This window comes from Gouania willdenowi, chromosome 17 (assembly GCF_900634775.1).
Source record: "Gouania willdenowi chromosome 17, fGouWil2.1, whole genome shotgun sequence".
In the NCBI taxonomy this organism is placed as follows: domain Eukaryota; kingdom Metazoa; phylum Chordata; class Actinopteri; order Blenniiformes; family Gobiesocidae; genus Gouania; species Gouania willdenowi.
In genome coordinates, this window is record NC_041060.1 from 13,190,975 (window position 1) to 13,211,520 (window position 20,546).

The 20,546-nt window shown below is 37.3% G+C and overlaps 1 protein-coding gene across 1 annotated transcript; it reads left to right on the forward strand.

The window, feature by feature from the left end:
• Positions 1-156: 156 nt before the first annotated feature.
• rgs11 (regulator of G protein signaling 11) lies at positions 157-18,567 on the forward strand. The gene is made up of 17 exons (XM_028472731.1): positions 157-265; positions 564-660; positions 909-959; positions 3,224-3,330; positions 3,518-3,569; positions 4,239-4,297; positions 4,430-4,506; positions 4,581-4,662; positions 6,790-6,852; positions 9,025-9,048; positions 9,129-9,190; positions 9,497-9,610; positions 9,717-9,832; positions 15,451-15,538; positions 16,040-16,178; positions 17,559-17,641; positions 17,723-18,567. The coding sequence occupies exons 1-17, from the start codon at positions 200-202 to the stop codon at positions 17,841-17,843; spliced, it is 1,401 nt and encodes a 466-aa protein (XP_028328532.1). The 5' UTR covers positions 157-199; the 3' UTR covers positions 17,844-18,567.
• The last annotated feature ends 1,979 nt before the right edge of the window (positions 18,568-20,546 follow it).

Below are 20,546 nucleotides of genomic sequence, written 5' to 3' on the forward strand. Positions count from 1 at the left end.
ATCTCACATAAATAAACACACTTTAATATAATCCACTCTAATCTACCGGGCGCGCTCTCGGTGAGCAAAAGACAGCCTGGTGGTGGGAAATAAAAAAAGAGGAAAACACCGGTGCACGCGCTCTAATGCGCGCCCCCGGCTCCTCTCCTCCAGTTCTGCACTTTGCCGTCCCGCCGAGAGCTCGCGATCATCCTGCAAGATGACCATCAACACACTGCTGGTCAAAGAAGGCTGTCCACAAGAACAAATGGCGTGCTTCAGGAAGGTAAGACTGGGAACAAGTCACAAATGAACACTGATGTCTAACAAATTAAATGCTTTTTTGATGCATTTAGATCCAAAATCCATCCAAGCAATGGGATAATTCTGTGCAACTTTACAACATAAACATCCTGATAATTCAAACTTCAATTCTTGGAAAACTTGTAGCTGTGTTGTGTGTTTCTGCAAGTTTGTGTGTGTGTGTGCGTGTGTGTGTGTGTGTGTGTGTGTGTGTGTGTGTGTGTGTGTGTGTGTGTGTGTGTGTGTGTGTGTGTGTGTGTGTGTGTGTGTTTCTCTGCCAGATGGAGAAAGTGATTGTGGCCATGCAGGACCCAGACATGGGCATGAAGATGAGAAACCAGAGACTCCTTATAACTGTCATTCCACACGCAATGACAGGTGTGTATTCATACATGTGTGCATGCGCGTGTGTCCTATTGTCAGTGTACATTAGAGTAGAGTCAGTGTCCACATGTGCAAAGAGGCACAAAGCAGCTAACCCTGGTCCCAGCAGTCATGCATAATGCAGCAGTAAATTTTGGGAGAGTGCACTCAGTGGAAAAAAGTTGTTTTATTTATTTTTTTCTTCTCTTTCCTTTTCCTCTCTGATAAATCTTTTTTATCTTTTTTTTTTTTTTTTTTTACAGGCCATGATATAATCACCTGGTTGATCCAGAAATACTGTATATCCGAGGAGGGTGAGTGTACCATCACCCTGTGTGTGTGTGTGTGTGTGTGTGTGTGTGTGTGTGTGTGTGTGTGTGTGCGTGTGTGTGTGTGTGTGTGTGTGTGTGTGTGTGTGTGTGTGTGTGCGTGTGTGGTGATGATTCCACGCCTGAGAGTGACCAGCTTGTGTTTCCTTGCCAGTGGGTTGCCAGGTTATAGTGTTTTCCCTGCAGCTGACGTGGTGCAGATTTATGCACGCTTGACGCTGGAGGTTGTTTCCAGTAAACAGGGATTGCGTGATTCCCCAGTAGGTTCAGGTTTGATGAACTCACCTGTGGATCTGGATTTAATTAGCGTCCCTGTGAAGACTCTCCCATGAGATTCGTATACATCGCCGTAAATAAATAAGAGTTTAGGAAAGTTGACCTTTGGTGTCATAATGTCGGAGCTCTAAACATGAGTTGGGTGGTGTGCAGTGAAAGCTTTATCAGTTGGATAAAGATATATGACTCTGTGACTACTTTTTTTTAATTGTTTTTCATGTACAGCACTTGTCTTTTGTGCTATTAATTTGTTTTAAGAACATTTTAGTATTATTTTGACACTGTAAACTTGTTTTATGTACTGCTGCCAGGACTATGGTGGTTGAGAAGTCCAAGACACATTTACAAATGCCACAACAAATGTACAATTTTGAAAACAAATTTACATAATTATCTAAAAAAAAATTTACAAATTGCAAAATGCTTTTACAAATGTTAAAACAGATTTACAATGGCGTACTGTAACAGGGTTTTCAAAATTGTGCATTTGATGTGGCATTTGTAAATGTGTTTTGCAGTTCTCAGCCACCGTACCATTGATAATTAATTACAATTACAACGTAATTATAATTGAAAGAATCAGTTGCTGTTGTATTCATAATTGAGTCAGTAATTGAGTTCAGATAATTGACTTTGCAATTGGTATGTTAATTACAATTTAATTAAACACAAAATTGAGGAACCATGTTACAGTTCTATGGCTTGCAAATATGTAATTAATCAAATATGTTTCAGATCATGTTTTTCCACTACCTGTCAGTTTACGTGAGGATTATTTTACCATTTATTTGAAAAATGAAATTAAGGGGTATACTGACAGAAAAACGGCTCAGACGCACACACTAAAAATATTAGTACCAATATTTTCATGGATAACGAAGCTTAACACTGAAACCAAGAAATGAGAAACAAATTGGATGATAGATAATATTTTTTAGTGAATTTTACAGCTGATTTAAGGACATGGGTTACAACCGACCCGCTATTATAACAGATGCTAACAGAAAGCTAACACAAGAGGAAGGTTACGTTTTATGGGGTTATTTATTTCAGGCTCAGTAATTGTGATTCATTGAATTTAAAGTTTACTAATTGAGAACGTACTTTTATTTACAAAATTTTGTTTTCATTGTTGTGTTTTTTATGCCGTTGTTGTTTTGTTTTTGTTTTAAATATAATTTAATTTTTCACAATGTCCTGTGGGGTTCCTCAGGGCTCTGTTCTTGGACCCCTTCTGTTTAGCCTTTATATGCTTCCTTTAGGACACATTTTACAGAACTGTAAGGTTGTTTATCAGAGCTATGCAGATGACACACAACTATATTTATCACTGAACCCAGATGACTAAGGTCCCATAGAGGTGTTGTGTGACTGCTTAGAAAAAGTAAACTGCTGGATGAGTGAAAACTTCCTTCAACTAAATCATGACAAGATGGAGGTGATTGTCTTTGGTAACAAGGAAAAAAGGACTGCTGTCAGCAAGTATCTTGAGTATCGATCTTTAAAAGCTAAAGACCAAGTCAAAAATCTTGGTGTTCTGATCGACTCAGATCTGACATTCAGCAGTCAGATCAAATTCATCACAAAAACAGCTTCTACCACCTAAAGAACATCTCCAGAGTGAAAGGTTTATCGACTCAGAAAGATCAGGAGAAACTGGTCCATGCTTTTATCGTTTTTACTACTGATTTTAATGCCCTTAATGATTTTTAAGCTGTTGAATGTTTCTGTGGCACTTTTTGATCACGTAAAGCACAATGAGTTGCCTTGGGTACGAAATGCACTATACAAATACATTTGCCTCGCCTTGCCTAATTGTCACCAACCATGACCCCTACCTCAAATCCACTTTTGCTGTTACGTGGCCTCTAGCTGCCCTATATGAAATTAGACCACGTGCAACCCTTTAAAATGTCAAATTGTAACTCCCCTGGGTTCCAAACATTTGTAGACATGAGTTTTCTACTCAACAGAGGCTCTGCACCTTGGCAATTTGCTTGTGAAATATGGATACATTTACCCTCTGAAGGAGCCAAGGTCCCTTGTGTTACGTCGAGATGAGTCACCTTACCGTTTTCAGGTCAGACACTGCTTTCACCCTCACTGTTTTTAGCTCCCTCTCTATTAATGCATTTCTATATACAGTATATATGTTTATCGTTTAGTCCACTGCCTAATCCCTCATCCATCTGCCACTCACTGCTGCTACTCAATCATCACACGACAACACATCATTTAGAAAAAAAAAAAGCTGACTTGTTTTTCAGACTCCTTACTTTTGGACGAGCACCCAATGGCCCGCGACAGAGCTAGACTATGGTAAGAGTTAAAAAATGAATATAAAATACTATGACACAAGTATGGGGTGCTTTTCATAACCGACATATTTTGAACATTTAGCTAATTTTGCTTTCATTTGAGACAAAAATTCATGTAAAACAGCATGTTCTATATCATTGTTACAAATATGTACACATGAAAAATAAATCTAAACGGTGAATCTAAATCTAAATGGTGAATCTAAATCTAAATGTTAAATATAGATATAAATGTTAAATCAGTCACCAAGTGTAAAGCTAAATGTTTAGAAATTATGCAAAGTAGGCACTTCAGTGCATCATTTAGCTTTACACTTGGTGAGCGATTTAACATTTAGATTTAGTTTTAGCATTTAAATTTAAATATTTTGATTTAAATTTAATATTACGTTTAACTTTTACATTTGTAATTCATTGTAATGTTTACACATTTTTAACAATCATATAAATGAATTATGTGAATTATATATGAATTTGTCTCAAATTAAAGAAAAATGAGCTAAATGTTCAAAATATATCGGCTATGAAAAAGATGGCAGACTTTTTACATTCAGCACCCCATACACAAGAAGGGTGTCTAAATTAAAATGCATAAATCTTTTTTTTTTCTGTGTTTTTAATATCTTTTTTTGTGTTTTTTTTTGTTTGTTCCTTTCTTGCGACAAATTAGCCATTTATCTGGCCAAAAAGAACATAAGGAAACAAGGAGAACTGATGGAGTATGAGAAGGTGAGGGAAATGTAACAGTTTGTCTGTTCTCCCATATTAAAAAAAAACAGAGATTACACATACACTGTTAATGATGCAGTGACAAATACATGGGCAAAGGGCCCAATTTATGATTTGTTCTTGCTGCTTTAGGAGAGGTACAGTCTGTTACACAAACGGATCAACCACACCTGGGACTTTGTGGTGATGCAAGCCAGAGAGCAACTGAGGTACACACACATGAATACCTAATCTATTACACCATTTGCCAAACCCAGATAGCTAATTTGTGATTTATGTGCAGAGCATCCAAACAGCGGCGGAAGGCTGACCGTATTGTTCTGGAGTGTCAGGAACAGGCTTATTGGCTCATTAACAGACCTGCAGTAAGTTAATGTTTTACCACATTAGCCATGGCACTTTATCATGTACCAGCACTGTATATATACACTATTGTATACTGTACGTTACTATATTATACTACTATACAGTACTTTACTACACTATAACATACTGTACTGTACTATACTGTATTGTTTGATACTATACTATACAATCAATTAACTGATCCAATATCACTTTTTACTTATTTTGTGTTGTGGATTATTAGAGCAGTGATTCTCAACTGGTGGGTCGGGATCCAAAAATGGGTCGCTTACCTGTACTGGGTGGGTCACGGACAGCTGGTCAAAAATAAGTACCTCTCAAATTGGACTTGTCTTTTATTTTAAAAGAAACTTTTCTTTTGACAGACTTGCTGTGAAATGCGTGTTACACAGGAAAATATATAGATTTATGTTTTTAAAAAGATGATATATATGTGTGTTTTCAACAGCTATTTTTTAAAAACTAAATTTGGTTGGTTGAATTCTAAAAAGAAAAAAAAAAGTGGGTCGCGATTTAATGACCGTGGCAAAATGTGGGTCCCAGGGTGAGACCAGTTGAGAACCCCTGTATTAGAGAACACTTGATCAAGTGATATAATGTTACTCAGAGAACAATAGTCAGCAACAGTAGTGATGAGAAAAACTGACCCATTTATTATTAAACAATGAGTTTCATAAATTTGAACCTAAACATGAGAATATTCTACAGTTGAATAAATGAAATAAATAAATTAAATAAAAGAACCTGAAAAATAACCTGAATAAAACAGTATCTTTTAAACTACAGATTTTAAATGCAGGCTGATATAATCTGATGCTTGTTTTTTTGGGTTTTTTTTTTTTTTTTGCTGATATCAAACCGATTAATATCATATCGAGATGCCCTGATATACAATGCTTTTTTCTTTTTAGTGCACATTTTTGGTACTCAATGAACAAAGATTTACACATTTGGTACAGCAATTAAGTGCATAAAAAAAAAAAAAACAGGATCAAGGTTAAACCAAATAAGTAAATAATAACAGTAGCAATGTTAGTAATAGTGGGTATAATAGCAACAATCATGTAGTCAAACAGAGCAAAAAGAAAAAATTAGAATGTACGCATATATATGTATATAGAAACCCACATACCCATAGATATATGTATGTACAGTACGTACAAAATTCACAAAATACTGTAAATTAAAAGTATGTTAATAAATTACATGGAATAAAAATTAAACACACAGTATACTGATATTTACAATAAAAATATATATATACAATACTTCCACATGTATTGTATAGTATATTGTCATATTATACTATATCCTACTATGCTATGCTATAGTATAGTAATATAATGGGCTCTATAGTATAGAATACTTCTGTTTTGTACTGTACTATATTATACTATGCCATGCTATATTATTCTATACAGCACTCTCATATTATATTTTATTATACTATATATTGTTTCATAGATTGTCTTTGTGTATTTTGTACATTTTTCACAGTGTGATTATCAAACAGCGCCATGTTTCTAGTGTATTTGAGATGAGTATATTATGCTGTACCTCAGGCCTATGAAACCACCAATGGTGCACCACAGTTGCTGACTGCCTTTAGCATGAAATATTCAGCTTATCTGTTAAAAGCTTCAGCTGACAAGAAACAACAGTGGGAGAGAGAGAGAGAGAGAGAGAGAGAGAGAGAGAGAGATAGAGGGGGGGGGAGACTCACCACATGTATAAAATGTTTTTTTTTCTGTCTAAATGCCACATTTCATGGCATTTCTAGACAGAAAAAAAAAGAAATCAAAGGGTAAGAGGAAATGAACTGATGATTGGTGGGGTAACCCGGGCAGGAGAGGGAGAGAGTCAAACAGAGGACAGTGATTTGGAGGATGGAACTCCTCCATCTTCATCTGACCTTGTGAATTAGGGACGAGGGCTTGGAGAAAAAGAAAGAAACCTGGGAATAAAAGTCAGAGCTAACAGAGTGGAAAGCTCATGAAAGAACAAGTGCTCGCTCACATGCATATAGACACACACGCACACACGCACACGCAGCACACACAGCACAAGCAGACACAACAAAGATTTCACAACGTGTACATGTGTTGTTTTCTTTTTTTATTCCTCAGCCTGGGATGCCAAATATATTGGACGCCGGTCTGGAGCGACCAAATAACTTACGGGTGACGCTGGTCAGTGACCTTATTACACATCTTTACACGTTAGATTTGATCCAACATCTTAAAATGTAAACACATCTATCTGTCTCCTTTTCTATTGCTTTCATTGAAATGTTTCGCTCCCGGAAATATGTGAAAGTAAGTGCACAAGTCAGCTGCATTATATCATAATTAAAAAACAGAATGTTTTAATATTGACGTCTTTTATATTCCCTCGCATTGAACGATGACTCATCACAATATATTTTAACACATTTTACCCTTGGGGTCAATCTGACCCCAGAGATATTTGTCTCCAGAAAATGATTGTCAGAAAATTGTTGACCATGGTTTTTTTTTTTTTGTTTGTTTGTTTAGTTGTTGAATAGATAAATAGACCCTTGGGGATGAAATCTTCTCTAGCGCCACCATTAGGCCAAACTTTTAAATTAAAATGAATTTATATTGAATAGTTTTCATCCAAATCTTCTCAAATTTACACAGCTAAAACAGCTTGGGGTCAAATTGACCCCAGAGGAACACCAATGCGTGCAATATGTGTTCAGTACATTTAAAAAAATATCATCATTAGGGGTGTCTCGATCCAATATTAAGATCGGATACCGGCCCAATAGCAGCCATAAAACGAATATTGGAATTTATCGGACTGCATCTAAAATCTAAAATTGTAGAATACCGTAGATATTATGTTGAAGGTTAAAATGTATGTAACCAATTGGTTAATAATACACAGGTCAGTTTTTATCATACCTACGTGTTGTTCTCTGTTTGAGTAACATCACTTGATCAAGCCTTTTCTAACATTCCACACTACAAAATAAGTCATAAAAGAATGTATGATTTGTGCTGATATCGTATCGGATCGATATCGGTTTCGACCAATACTCGAGGCTGCAATAGCGGACGTGAAAAAGTTCTATTGGGGCATCCCTAATCATCATAATATGTTTATGCTTTATCAATTGTACCCATCAAATTAGGAAAAAGTCATGAACAATGAAGCAAAAATAACATAAACATTGAATGGGGTCAAATTGACCCCAAGGATATTTACCTCCAGAAAATGATTAACCAAGTTTTTTTTTTTGTTTTTTTGTTTTTCTGTTTATTTGTTTAATACATAAATAACCCCTTGATAATAAAACTATTGGCCTGTTGTCTCGTGCCGCCATCAGGCCAAACTTTTAAATTAGAATTAATTTATTGTATCTTTAATATTTTTCCTCCAAATCATCTCAAATTTACTGGCAACATGAATGACCACAAGAGTAGGAACCCTATTAGTAACTTTCAGTTTTAGTGTTAGTGTATCTTGAAAATCTTTCATCCAAAACTTCTCAAATCAACTCAAAAGTATCAACTCTGCACCTGCAGGTGTGGAGATGTAAGGTCACACAAGTTTTTACACAGCTAAAACAGCTTGGGGTCAAACTGACCCCAGAGCAACGCCAATTTGTGCAATATATGTTCAGCACATGGATAAAATATCATCATGATAATACTAGTATGCTTAATCAATTGAAAAGTGGCAGAAATGGGAGGAGAGGGGGTTGGGGTAATGCAATTTAAAAAGTAGGAACAATTAGTTTAAACTGGCAAATAATGGGCATGAGTGTGGTTAAATTGGTGGAAATAAGCATGCAATATGGTGAAAAGAGGTTAATAGTGACAATAATGGGTGAACATATGTGACATTAGGTGGGAAAAGTGGTGGAAAGGGTTTATAAGTGCCAAAAATGTCTTGAAAGTGGACAAAATGTGCATATAATGGCAGAAATTGGAATAATGTAGCAAAAATGTACAGACAGACACATTTTACACAGCTAAAACAGCTTCAGGTCAAATTGACCCCAATGCATGCATGTTCAGCACATTGAAAAAATATAATCATGATAATTGTATGCTTATTCAATTGTACCCATCAAACTAGGAAAAGTCATAAATTACGAAGCAAAAAATAAAAATAAAGTCAACTATTAATTTTTGATTAATAAACATTGAATGGGGTCAAATTGACCCCAAGGATAATAGGAAGGTTAAGCAATCATTCCATACAGACATAAATGTCTTAAACTACTGACAGTGACTGTAGCGGTGCAACATGATATACTGTAATGCTCTCTATAACTGCACTCAGTGCTTAACCCCTGTGCAATGAATCTGTTTTACTCTTTACAGAACTAGAACAGTGACTTCTACAAAAGAGAGGTAAGTAAACACCTCACGCAATCCAAAATATCTACATTTTAATGATTTGTGGGGTCGTTCACGGTGAACATTGTGAACAGATTGAAGCGTGTCAACGAGCCCTCGGAAGAAACCGCGTGAAGTCGTCCAACTGCCTGGAAGGGTATGTGTCAGTTTGATGATGGTTCACAAGCAGCAATACACACAAAGACCACCATACTAATGCATGTGCCCGCGCACACACACACACACACACACACACACACACACACACACACACACATATAGAGCTTAGTGCTCCCACTTTAAGAGTCACTAATGGAGGCTTCCTGAGGCAAGTTGGAATTAGTGTCCATTAACTCTTTTGATCTGATGCTCTAATACAATAACACTGTGTGTGTGTGTGCTTGGATTCTTATATTCGTGTATGTGTGTGCCCGTGGTTTGGCATTTCTGTACGAATCTGCAGTTTTTTAAAGCACAGCGAGCAGTACCAGAACCACGATCCCATAATGCAAGGCTGCCTTCCCAGTAACCCGTGGATCTCTGATGATGCCGCACACTGGACGATGAACGCTGACGTGTGAGAAACACGTCCTATTCTGAAGTGTTCTACAATTAATCGCTGATTCCACACCTGTGTGTGTGTGTGTGTGTGTGTCATGATGTTTTATTGTGTCTTTAACCAGCGTGCCCGTACCGACTCGCCTACGCGTGGAGCGCTGGAGCTTCAGCTTCATGGAGCTTCTAAGTGACACGATGGGAAGAAAAGAGTTCATGACATACTTAGAAAAAGAGTTCAGTGGTGAGAAGCAGAAGTGCAGTCGCTGTTGTTATTTATAAGAAAGTGTCTATTTGTAAGGTGGCCGTACGAACAACCCCTGTTGCTATTGGTACCAAAGTACACGTACGTAGCGTCTTAGGGTTAGGGTTAGGGTTAGGTTATAACCCTATATCGCAACAATTTTTAGGATTAGGTTTAGTCTCAGTCACGTAACCTAAACTGGCCAATGACTGACCTATCACATGACCTAAACTGACCAATGACTAACCTATCACGTGACCTAAACTGACCTATGACTGACCTATCACATGACCTAAACTGACCTATCACGTGACCTAAATTGACCAATGACTGACCTATCACGTGACCTAAACTGACCTATGACCAGAGGTGGAAGTAACGGATTACAAATACTCACGTTACTGTAATTAAGTAGATTTTTTGGGTACTTGTACTTTTAGAGTAACTTTTTCAAGTTTGTAATTTTACTCATACTGGAGTACAATTTACACCATGTAATCTACTTCGCTACTTTTAAAATCATAAATCGCTACTGAGTACGCCCTCAATTTGCACCTCCCAACGACCATACTTTCATCCACATCTTTGTAGCCAAGAAGGCCGTCTAATCGCTATTAATTGGCGCCAGTTAACGTAACATAGGAAAGTCCGTTGCCGTAGCAGTCCCTGAAGGTAACATAGACAGCGCAGCAAAGAAGCGAAGAAGAGGAGCAGAGAACAGAAGCGGAGCAAAGAAGCGGAGCAAAGAAGCGGAGCAAAGAAGCGGAACAGAGAAGCCGAGCAGAGAAGCCGAATGGAGGCAGAAGACAACACTGCAAACAGTGAAAATGATGGTGAAAAGTCGGAAGACGAGTCCGAGTGCCCGTGGCCGTACTTGGAGGAATTTTTCTTGTACAAAGGGAAAAAGGGAGACAGCGTCCAGATGCAGTGCAGACTTTGTTTGACCACTACGATCATATCGGCTTATAAAACTTCAGCATCTAATCTAAAAAAACACATTGCGGTAAGATGTTTTACAACTGTACTTGTTTTTCATGTGTGTTAAGTTTATTAGTTTGGCTAAGATAAGGCTGCTGTTGGTTAGCCTGATGACAGAGCTAGCTAACGTAACGCAAAAGCATGATTTAATTATCATTTTTAGAAAGGTTTTCTTACATAAATAATGAATTACATCTGTAGTTATTTGATACTCACTGGCAATTCAACAGGCATATATTTTGTGCTAGCAGCCAGGGGGACGCTATGTTATGAAACACAAATGGCATCAATTGAAAATTGACCACTGAAAATAGCCATTAGCTTGTCGGTAAGGAGGGTAGATTTAAGCTAGCGTTAGGCTAACGTTTAGCATTGATTTATACATATTTTGCATTCTTTGTTTTTTTAAGACATGACTGATACTGGATTTTTTTTATGCTGATGCTGATAAAAGGGAGTTAGAATATTTAAATACTGATACATTGGGTTTTGCTCTTTTTACAGACAATATACATATTGCAGAATTTATAATATATACAGAAATAGATTTTTTTTTGTAATGATCTTTCAAAATTGATTCACACTTATGAATAAATACAGCAATATATCAGCAAAGTTTAACCAAATTTTATCACTTTTATACAATGTTAAATGATCAAAGATTAGCTCAAATTATTACTCTGGTTGAATGATTTGAAATAAAATGTGTTTTCTCATGGTTTTAATCAGTGATGTGATGAAGTAGTGTTTGAACCTGATGTGTGATCATATTTGTCTCAACAGAGGAAACATCCATCAAAGACTGAGCAGTACATCACTGTGGCTGCAACATCTCATCAGCGAAAGACAACAGCCACACCAAACAAGCTCTCAGAAAATAAACAAGCCAAGTTACCAGACCTGATGTTGAGAGCTGCAAACAAACGTGTTCCACAAGCAACTGTTGACAAGCTTGTCATCAATTTCATATGTGAGGGTCTACAGCCATTTGCAGTGGTAGAACTGCCTGCTTTCAAAGAATTGGTTACCACATTACAGCCTCAAGCCAAAGTCATCTCCAGACCTACTGTCCGTGCCAGAATCTGTGAAGCTGCTGATCACATGAAGAAGACATTGGTTGCAACACTGGATAAAGTCAAATTTGTGGCTACCACTACTGATTGTTGGTCAGTTCATCAGAAAAGTTTCCTTGGTGTTACATGCCATTGGATAGAGGAGGAGTCCCTGGAAAGAAGATCTGCAGCACTAGCATGCAAAAGATTGAGAGGGTCACACACGTTTGACATGCTTGCTGGTGCTCTTGATGATGTCCATTGCCAATTCAAGATTAGAGGCAAAGTTGTAAGAACCACAACTGATAGTGGGTCCAACTTCATCAAGGCCTTCCACATGTTTGGGGCACAAAATAATGTAGAAGAAGATGAAGAAGAAGCTGACCCAGATGCTCTTGACCTGATTGACCATATTGACTACCATGATACAAGTGCAATCCTTGATGAAGACTCTGGTTTGGAATATCAACTCCCTCCTCATCAGCGATGTGCATGTCACCTGCTTAACCTTGTGGCAACAACCGATGCTGCCCTGGCAGAGAGCATGAATGACACCTACAAGAGGCTCTCCCGTGCAACCTTTGCAAAATGCCAGGCCATTTGGAACAAAACCGGCCGGTCTCATTTGGCAAATGAAATGGTAGAGGACAAGTGTGAGCTACAGATCATTCGTCCTAATGCAACACGGTGGAATTCAACCTACCTTGCCATTGAAAGGATAATACGCATTCTTGACGAGAAGGGGGAAGATTCCATCAGAAGCATTTGTGAGGAGTTCAAAGTGAAAATGTGAGTAAAATTGGACACCTACCAATTTGGTTGCAAATTATATGCATTTTCTTTAATGGACAGTTGAAAAAATGAAGTCTCTTCATAATTTATAAGAACACAAAACATTATTCTGAGTTTAGATTTTTTTTAGCAGCATGTTAATAATGTGAAACATTAATTCAGAGTGCAAATAATTTAAACAAACAATGATTAAAAAATAACTTTAAACTCACTTTAAACAGCAGCTCAAGTCCACCTGTCCTTATTCAGCAAATAGGGTTGCCAAACAAAACTGTGTCAAATGTGGTGCTGTTTCTGCCATTTTTATAGTCATGATGGGTTTTTTTGTTGTATCTTACAGGTTGAGTCCTGCAGAAGTTGCATTCCTAAGGGAGTACTGTACCACCATGAAGCCACTGGTGAAGGCTTCAAACATCCTCCAGTCTGAGTTTACTTCCTTCATGGGATGGCTGCTACCTGTAATCCAACAACTACTCTCCAAACTTAGCAGGTTAGAGACATCAAGCAAGACATGTGTGCCACTCATCAGAGCCCTGCAAAATGGGATTCAAAAGCGTTTTGGACCGATGATGGAGGATCCAGAGTTGGCTGCAGCTGCAGTTCTCTTACCCAAGTTCAAGACTTCCTGGACTGACAGAGCAGATGTAATAGAGGCTGGTGAGGCCATATTTTTTAAAAGATTCATATGATTGCAATTTTTGTGAATTGTTATGTTTGAACACATGTGTAAGTGAGTTTACTTTATAACATCTCAGTCATCGCTCACCTAAAAGGTTGTCAGTTATTGAGGGTCTGTCCTTACTACCAAAGAATCCTTTTTGAGATTTAGCTGGTTTAAGTCTGTGAGTTAAGGATAATTCACTGAAATTAAAATAACAAAATTGTGCTATGTACCTGCAGCCTTGACATACATCAAACAACATCTTGAAACGACGGAGCATGAGAGTGCAAATCAGCAAAAAGAGTCATCTGATGAAGATGATTTCTTCTCCAGACCAATCTGCAAAAGGCTGCAAAGTCCAGTTGAGCTTGATGGTTATCTTGCTTGCCCCACAGACACCATGGAGCTGCTGCACTCCTTCACAGCCATTAAAAAGCTCTCTCTCAAGCTGAACACAGCCCTGCCTGCCTCTGCTGCATGTGAACGACTTTTTAGCTGTGCTGGTCTACTCTTCACAGCCAAACGAAGCCGGATAGGCTCGGCAAACTTAGAAAACCAGCTCTTGCTGAAACTGAACAAAAGGTTCAGAAAGTGAAATGTGACAGACAGGCTAGTATATCTTGGCCAGTATGACACTTACCTGCCTGTTGTTCACAGTGTATTGGGCAAAGTTTAAACTGTTCTATGCAGGTTTAAAAACATTTTTGTCATTCTATTAACAAACAAAATTTCTGTTTTATATTTACATTTCTTTACAAAACAATTTGCCATTTTTCTATACATTGTTCATCTGAGAAATGTGCTTTGTACGTATATTTTATACAGGTGAATTGATTCAAATGCCTGCTATTGACGAAGCAATAAAACTTCCAACAGTTAAAAAGTAATTTGTACTTGAGTAGTTTTTGAGAAGAGTACTTTGTACTTTTACTTAAGTACTTTTTTAATACCAGTACTTTTACTTGTAATTGAGTACAATTTAGGCAATGTAACAGTACTTGTACTTGAGTACAAATTTTCAGTACTCTTTCCACCTCTGAAACTGACCTATGACTGACCTATCACGCGACCTAAACTGAACTATCACGCGACCTAAACTGGCCAATGACTGACCTATCACATGGTCTAAACTGGCCAATGACTGACCTATCACGTAATCTAAACTGGCCAATGACTGACCTATCACGTAACCTAAACTGGCCAATGACTGACCTATCTCATGGTCTAATCTGACCAATGAGCGGCGCTGCGGACGGATAGAATGTCGGTTTATTGATACGGCAACCATACGGATAGCCACTGCCTATTTATAACTTGTCTCATAATAATGTGGGGTTACGATGGCGTATTAGGGCCACATTAAAATAAAAAAATCTGGGCACTACGAGATTAAAATCATAATATTTTGAGAATAAAGTCATGTCTTAACAACATCATAATTTAATGAGATTAAAGTCATAATATTTGAAGATTAATGTTATAATATTTCAAAATTAAAGTTGTGATATTTCGAGATCAAAGTCGTAATTTTATGAGAACAAAATTGAAATACAAACAGGATCTTGTCTGTATTTAGTGCGATTATACTTCTTTAGGTTTCACACATGGCGAAATACCATCATCAACACACTGTTATCAGTGTAAGGACTTTAAAGCCACTTAGCAGACGTTTGTGTTTGTTCCGATGAAAGAACCAGACTGATTTGGAGCAAATGGTCTCTTTAGTGGAGGAGGAAGTGGTCGACTTAAGGGTGATTGGTGTTAGTTGCGTTCACTTCAACAGGGAATTCAACAGAAATACGGAACGCTATACCGTTATGAGTTTTTTAAATATTTATTCTCATTAAATTACGACTCTATTCTTGAAATATTACGACTATAATGTCGTAGTGTTCAGATTCCTTTTTATTTTAATGTGGCACTAAGACGCCATCGTGTGGAATAGATTATTACAGTAACAAATGGAAATACAAATTCAATCATCTTACTGGACTAAACTTCTGTATAAAATACTAATTATTGCTAATACTAAAAATGGAATATATTGAAGTACTGTGCTATGTTCCCTATAATGTAATTGTTTTGCATTCTTCTTTAGTCGGTTTGTTCTTCACTGTGTGTCTCTCTGCTCTCAGCGGAGAACTTGTGTTTCTGGCAGGCCTGTGAAGAAATCCGACATGGAGAGAACTCAAGGATCTCAGAAAAAGTGAATGAGATCTATAAGTAGGTGTCCAGTTGAGCATGTTCGCTCTATTACAGTAATTAAGGTAAAGTGTGGGCTTAAGTGGGCCTTGTATGAAAAGGCTTTCAGTCTTCAGTTTAGCAATGAAGGCGGGAATTGCTCAAAAATAAATATAGATTTATAGTTCAATCAAAATATATAATAACAGAACAATAAATCATAAATGATCTGCAATATATCATATTGGTTTGTCCTAAAGTTAGGTTCCCATTGAAGGTGTGACATTGAACGTCACTCTAAGGTCCACAATGAGGGATTCTGGATAGGATAAACAAGTATTAATATGCACGTTATTGATTTGTTCTCTTTGTGAAATGAGATTTATTTGTTGAACATTTATCTTAGTCTCATAAATGGGGCAGATTAAAGGTTTTAGACTCAGTGGTTTCTATTGACACCCTTTGATGGTTTGACTCTGGGAATGTCTGCTGGGTTATTGAGCTGATGTTGTCATTATTCACTCTCATTTTTTGGTGATCCAGGAATTTTTTGGCTCCTGGAGCTGCACGTTGGGTCAACATCGACAGTAAGACTATGTATAAAACCCTGGAAGGGATTAAACGTCCGCATCGCTTTGTCATGGATGATGCACAGATGCACATTTACTTCCTCATGAAGAAGGTGAGAGACCAAACTGGCCCTTTACACATAAAGGGACATTTGACCCTTGGGGTCATTCTCACCCCACACATATTTGCCTCCAGAAAATGATTTTAGGAAAATAGTTGTCCAGTACCCCTTGATAATTAAGCCTTGACCTGTTCTCCAGCAAAACTTTTTAAATACATTTTCATTATAATCTTCTCAAATTTACTGACAACATTAATGACCACCAGAGTATGAACCCAGTTGGTCAACCCAGTCTCACTCCCAACTCGTCACATATCGACATTACGGAATGACCCTTCGGCGTCACTATGTGACGCTAAGGGTCCGTAAGCTTTTTTTCACCGCAACTTTTCAAAATAAGACTTCTAACCCTAAACCTAACATAACAACCATAAGTTATGGGTACATTTCTCACTAGAAATGTCATAAAAACAAGAGTGTCCATGGGCTGACCATTAGCGTCACACAGTGATGCCAAAGGTACTCTCCCGAACGTCGATATGTGACGAGTTGGGAGTGAGAATGTGTTGTATTGGTTGTGGTTATCAGAATCAAAATCAGAATCAGAACAGATTTTATTCGCCAGGTATAGTTTAAAAAACAACACAAGGAATTTACCTTGGTAGTTAGAGCAAAGAACACAAAAAAACAAGAGGAAAGGAAGGGAGAAGGGGGAAAAAGGCAGGTTCTAAACTGAGTTCCCTTGGAGTAGCTCAGTATATACGTAATATGAGCTCCATCCGGTCAAACCTTCAGTTTTAGCGTTAGTGTATCTTGAAAATCTTACTTACGCACTTATTTTTATATCCTTTTTTTGTGACATAGTTATTTACGATAAAGTCATCTGTCTCAAACACATCCTCCTCTACATCACTTTACTATGAAAGAGCTGTTCCAAAATGAGGATATTGTCATTGCTGTTTTACACAGCTAAAACAGCTTGTGGTGAAATTGACCCCAGAGGACAGCACATAAAAAATATTATCATGATTTTATGCTTAATCAATTGTACCCGTCAAATTAGGAAAAGTCATGAAATATGGCGCAAAAAAAAAAAAAGTCAACTATTATATTTCAATGAGGAACATTGGATAGGGTCAAACTAACCCTAAAGATAATAGGAGGATTAAAATACAATTCATGGGGAGAAGCCATGTTTGGTTGGATGTGACATAAATCTTGAGTCTAGTATTACATAATGATCTTTTGACAGAGCTTGCAAATAAAATTTGATACAGGTGACCTTTAAAGCCCTTCTATTCATTGATCGTCATCAGATATCTACTGTGTACTCTATACACTAAAGGAAATGGTGCGTTGAAGAAATCTCTTTGTTTCACTTGTTTTATTTTTCCATGTCTACACTGTCTATATCTATGTATGTGTGTATAGGACTCTTATCCAAGGTATCTGAAGTCTGACCTGTACAAAAACATGCTGGCCAAGGCTATTGTTCCCCAGGAAACCAAAAAAAGGTGAAACACTATCTAACCTCCTCTCTTACGTATTAAATATCCATCTAAGCTCACTTTTGTAGTTTTCTGTCTACTTCTCAGCGTGTTCCCCTTCATGAGACGCCAGCGACACTCCAGCCCGTCCCCCGCTCAGGCTGCTACGCAGGCCACGGAGGAGGATGGGCGTGTCAAGGAGGCGGGACAAGCGGGGGCCAATGCATGATGTCTTCTTCATCATCATCATCTTGATTGATGGTCACAGCAACAGTCTGAAATGTCCTGTTCTTCTTTAAGAGGTTTTCTTTCTCAGATAGCAGAGATAGTCTCAGCACAGCAACGTATACGAGCAGTAAGAAAGACCCTATAGAGCTTCTCTAGAAACCATCTCCTAATGTGCGCTAGGTTGTTGTCATACTGTTCCTCTGTTGGAACCCATTCCTTCTTCTTCTTTGAGTGGAAAGTAGAGTAAGACAAAGATAGTAGAAACATCTCCTTCACGTCGGTCTTTCAGCATGACTGTTATTCATGTGTTTAGCGACTCACTTGATGCAGGAACATCATCCTGTGATCGTTTTTGCTGAAGCATGTTTTCACATTAATAAATGGTTAAAACTGCCATCACGGTGTTGTTGGCTTGTGCTTTTGGCAGTTCTGCATGTTTGTCTGTGTAACAGGCTGTTAGTTTAAATCTGCTTCATTTCTCATCTCCACGTTGTCCCCCTTCAACATACCTAAATGTAATATATTGTTATGCAGCCATGTATTAGGACCAATTAGGCAAACTAGAGATTGGAGACCTTCAGGACTGCAGATGAACAGTCCTACCCTAGACTTATTTTTTAGTTTGTTATATTTCATTTTATATTTATACTAACTATGAATATACTTGACTCCTGTTGTGATTTTTTTTCAGATTAAATATATATATATTTTTATATGCAAAAATCTTCCCACACTAGCACTATTTGTTATTCCATTTTCCTTCTGCTTTTGTTTACATTCAGAGAACAACTGCTCTCTTCTTTTTTTTATTTATTTTTTTAAGCCAAAGTGGTTTTCTCTAGTGGTAGATAGGAGAAGTGTTCTTATCCTGCACATATTTAGTGTAAATTCAAGTTTTATGGCTTAATGCAGTGTTTTTCAACCTTGAGGTCGTCGCCTGGAATTATAATCGGGTCACCTGAAATGTTGAGTAATTGATTAAAAAAAAATGACTGTTTAAATACATACTGTGTATATATACTATATATATATATTTGAATTATTATTCTTTACCACTCACAATCTCAAACACTTTCTAAACTAATCATGTGCACTAATCCTGTTATACTCTGTATTTGTAACACAATATAACAAACATGATCAAAAAGTAATTCTTGAGAAAAAATGTCTCTGGGGCCACTATTAATGTGATATAAAAATGGGGTCATGACCCAAACAAGCTGGATTAGTGGGTGAGGGTTATTAGCTTTTAGAAAGTGTAATCTCCATTTTGAATCTAGACACACTGTATTCTGTATAAAGTTTGTTCTCAAGCTGCGATATATTTCTGCATGTTTCTTTTGGACTAATAGATGTTTTAAATTCTAATACAGAATTTTAGAGAGAGAGAGAAAGTGTAGCTTTATTTATTTATTTTATAAGGAAGAAATGTTTATCCCTCTATGAAAGTTCTCTGATCATTACAGTGCACTGGAATAAACATCAGCTGATGCCTGTGAGCAAATCAGCGATATAGGGTCCTATCAACTGCAAACACACAGGCGACGCAATAAATAGGCATAGATTATACAACGAAAAGGATCCTCAAAAGCCAGGTCTGAAGTATTGATTCCTGCTTTAAAGTGTATCACATGCTAACACCTATTTTTAATCAGCGACCAACACCAATAAAAAGACAAACAAAAACAAGCTGGTAAACACCTCACGTACTGTATCCCTACCACAGCTGAACGGTTGAGCTTGACTAATCTGGGAGCTTTGTAAAGCCGTCAAATTTACTAATGGAGAGCTATATGTAAGAAATCACACACACACACACGCAAATGGTCATTGAAAAGCAAGCACTTTGCACACTTTAGTGGATTATGATAATCGGCTTTGCTTGATTCACCATCCATTCGCTGCTTTGTATGTGTGGGGTAATGAGTGGAATTATATGCAGACTCCAAGCAGAAAAACATAAAAATATCCTTCCAGATCACACATTACTTTGTATTGATTGTTTTAAATAACTCTTTGTCCAATGCGGCTTTGATACATATGGTAATAATATGACAAACTGGACTTCCCAGAGATAACACATAGACTGGACAGGAACGTAAAATACCTCCTAAAATTCACGTCATTGTAAAAAAAATAAAATGGTTAAATATTAAAATACAGAGGTATAGAAAACACTGGATTATTGCCAGCGTCACACATGTACATAAAAGTCTGTACAGGAAGGCTGAAGAAATGTAGGGAAACTTTAACACAAACAGTGAAATAAAGTCAAATATCAGCTCAAGTTTAAAAAACATTCAGTAAGTTTGCACACTCCCAGCCTAGAGACAGTAAAAAAAGAAAACAACAAAAAAAACTACCAACAGAGCGGAAATTACACTGTGGAATCAAAGTGCTTCAGATTTGGTAAAGGGGTAGAAATAAGTAATAAGCGCCTGCTTTATAACGAGCTGTGTGTAAAGCAGTCAAAGTCCATCTATGAGTAAAAAGCCTTAAACTATACTGCTTTACTTCACTCAGAGAGCTCTGACAACATCAGAGAAACTTCATCTGAGATCAATAGAAAACATGAAAGGGAACATCCAAAAATCATCTTATTCTAGACCAAAGACACATTCAAAGGTTTTTGGAAACACGACGACACAAACATGGTCAAATTCTTTAGTGCATCAACTATACGTAGGTTTACTGCATAACCGCA

Coding starts and splice junctions, on each gene's coding strand:
- rgs11 (XM_028472731.1), top strand. CDS start 200: ATGACCATCAACACACTGCTGGTCAAAGAAGGCTGTCCACAAGAACAA. Junction 9,049..9,128: donor GTGACTTCTACAAAAGAGAG/GTAAGTAAACAC, acceptor CATTGTGAACAG/ATTGAAGCGTGTCAACGAGC. Junction 17,642..17,722: donor CCCCAGGAAACCAAAAAAAG/GTGAAACACTAT, acceptor TCTACTTCTCAG/CGTGTTCCCCTTCATGAGAC.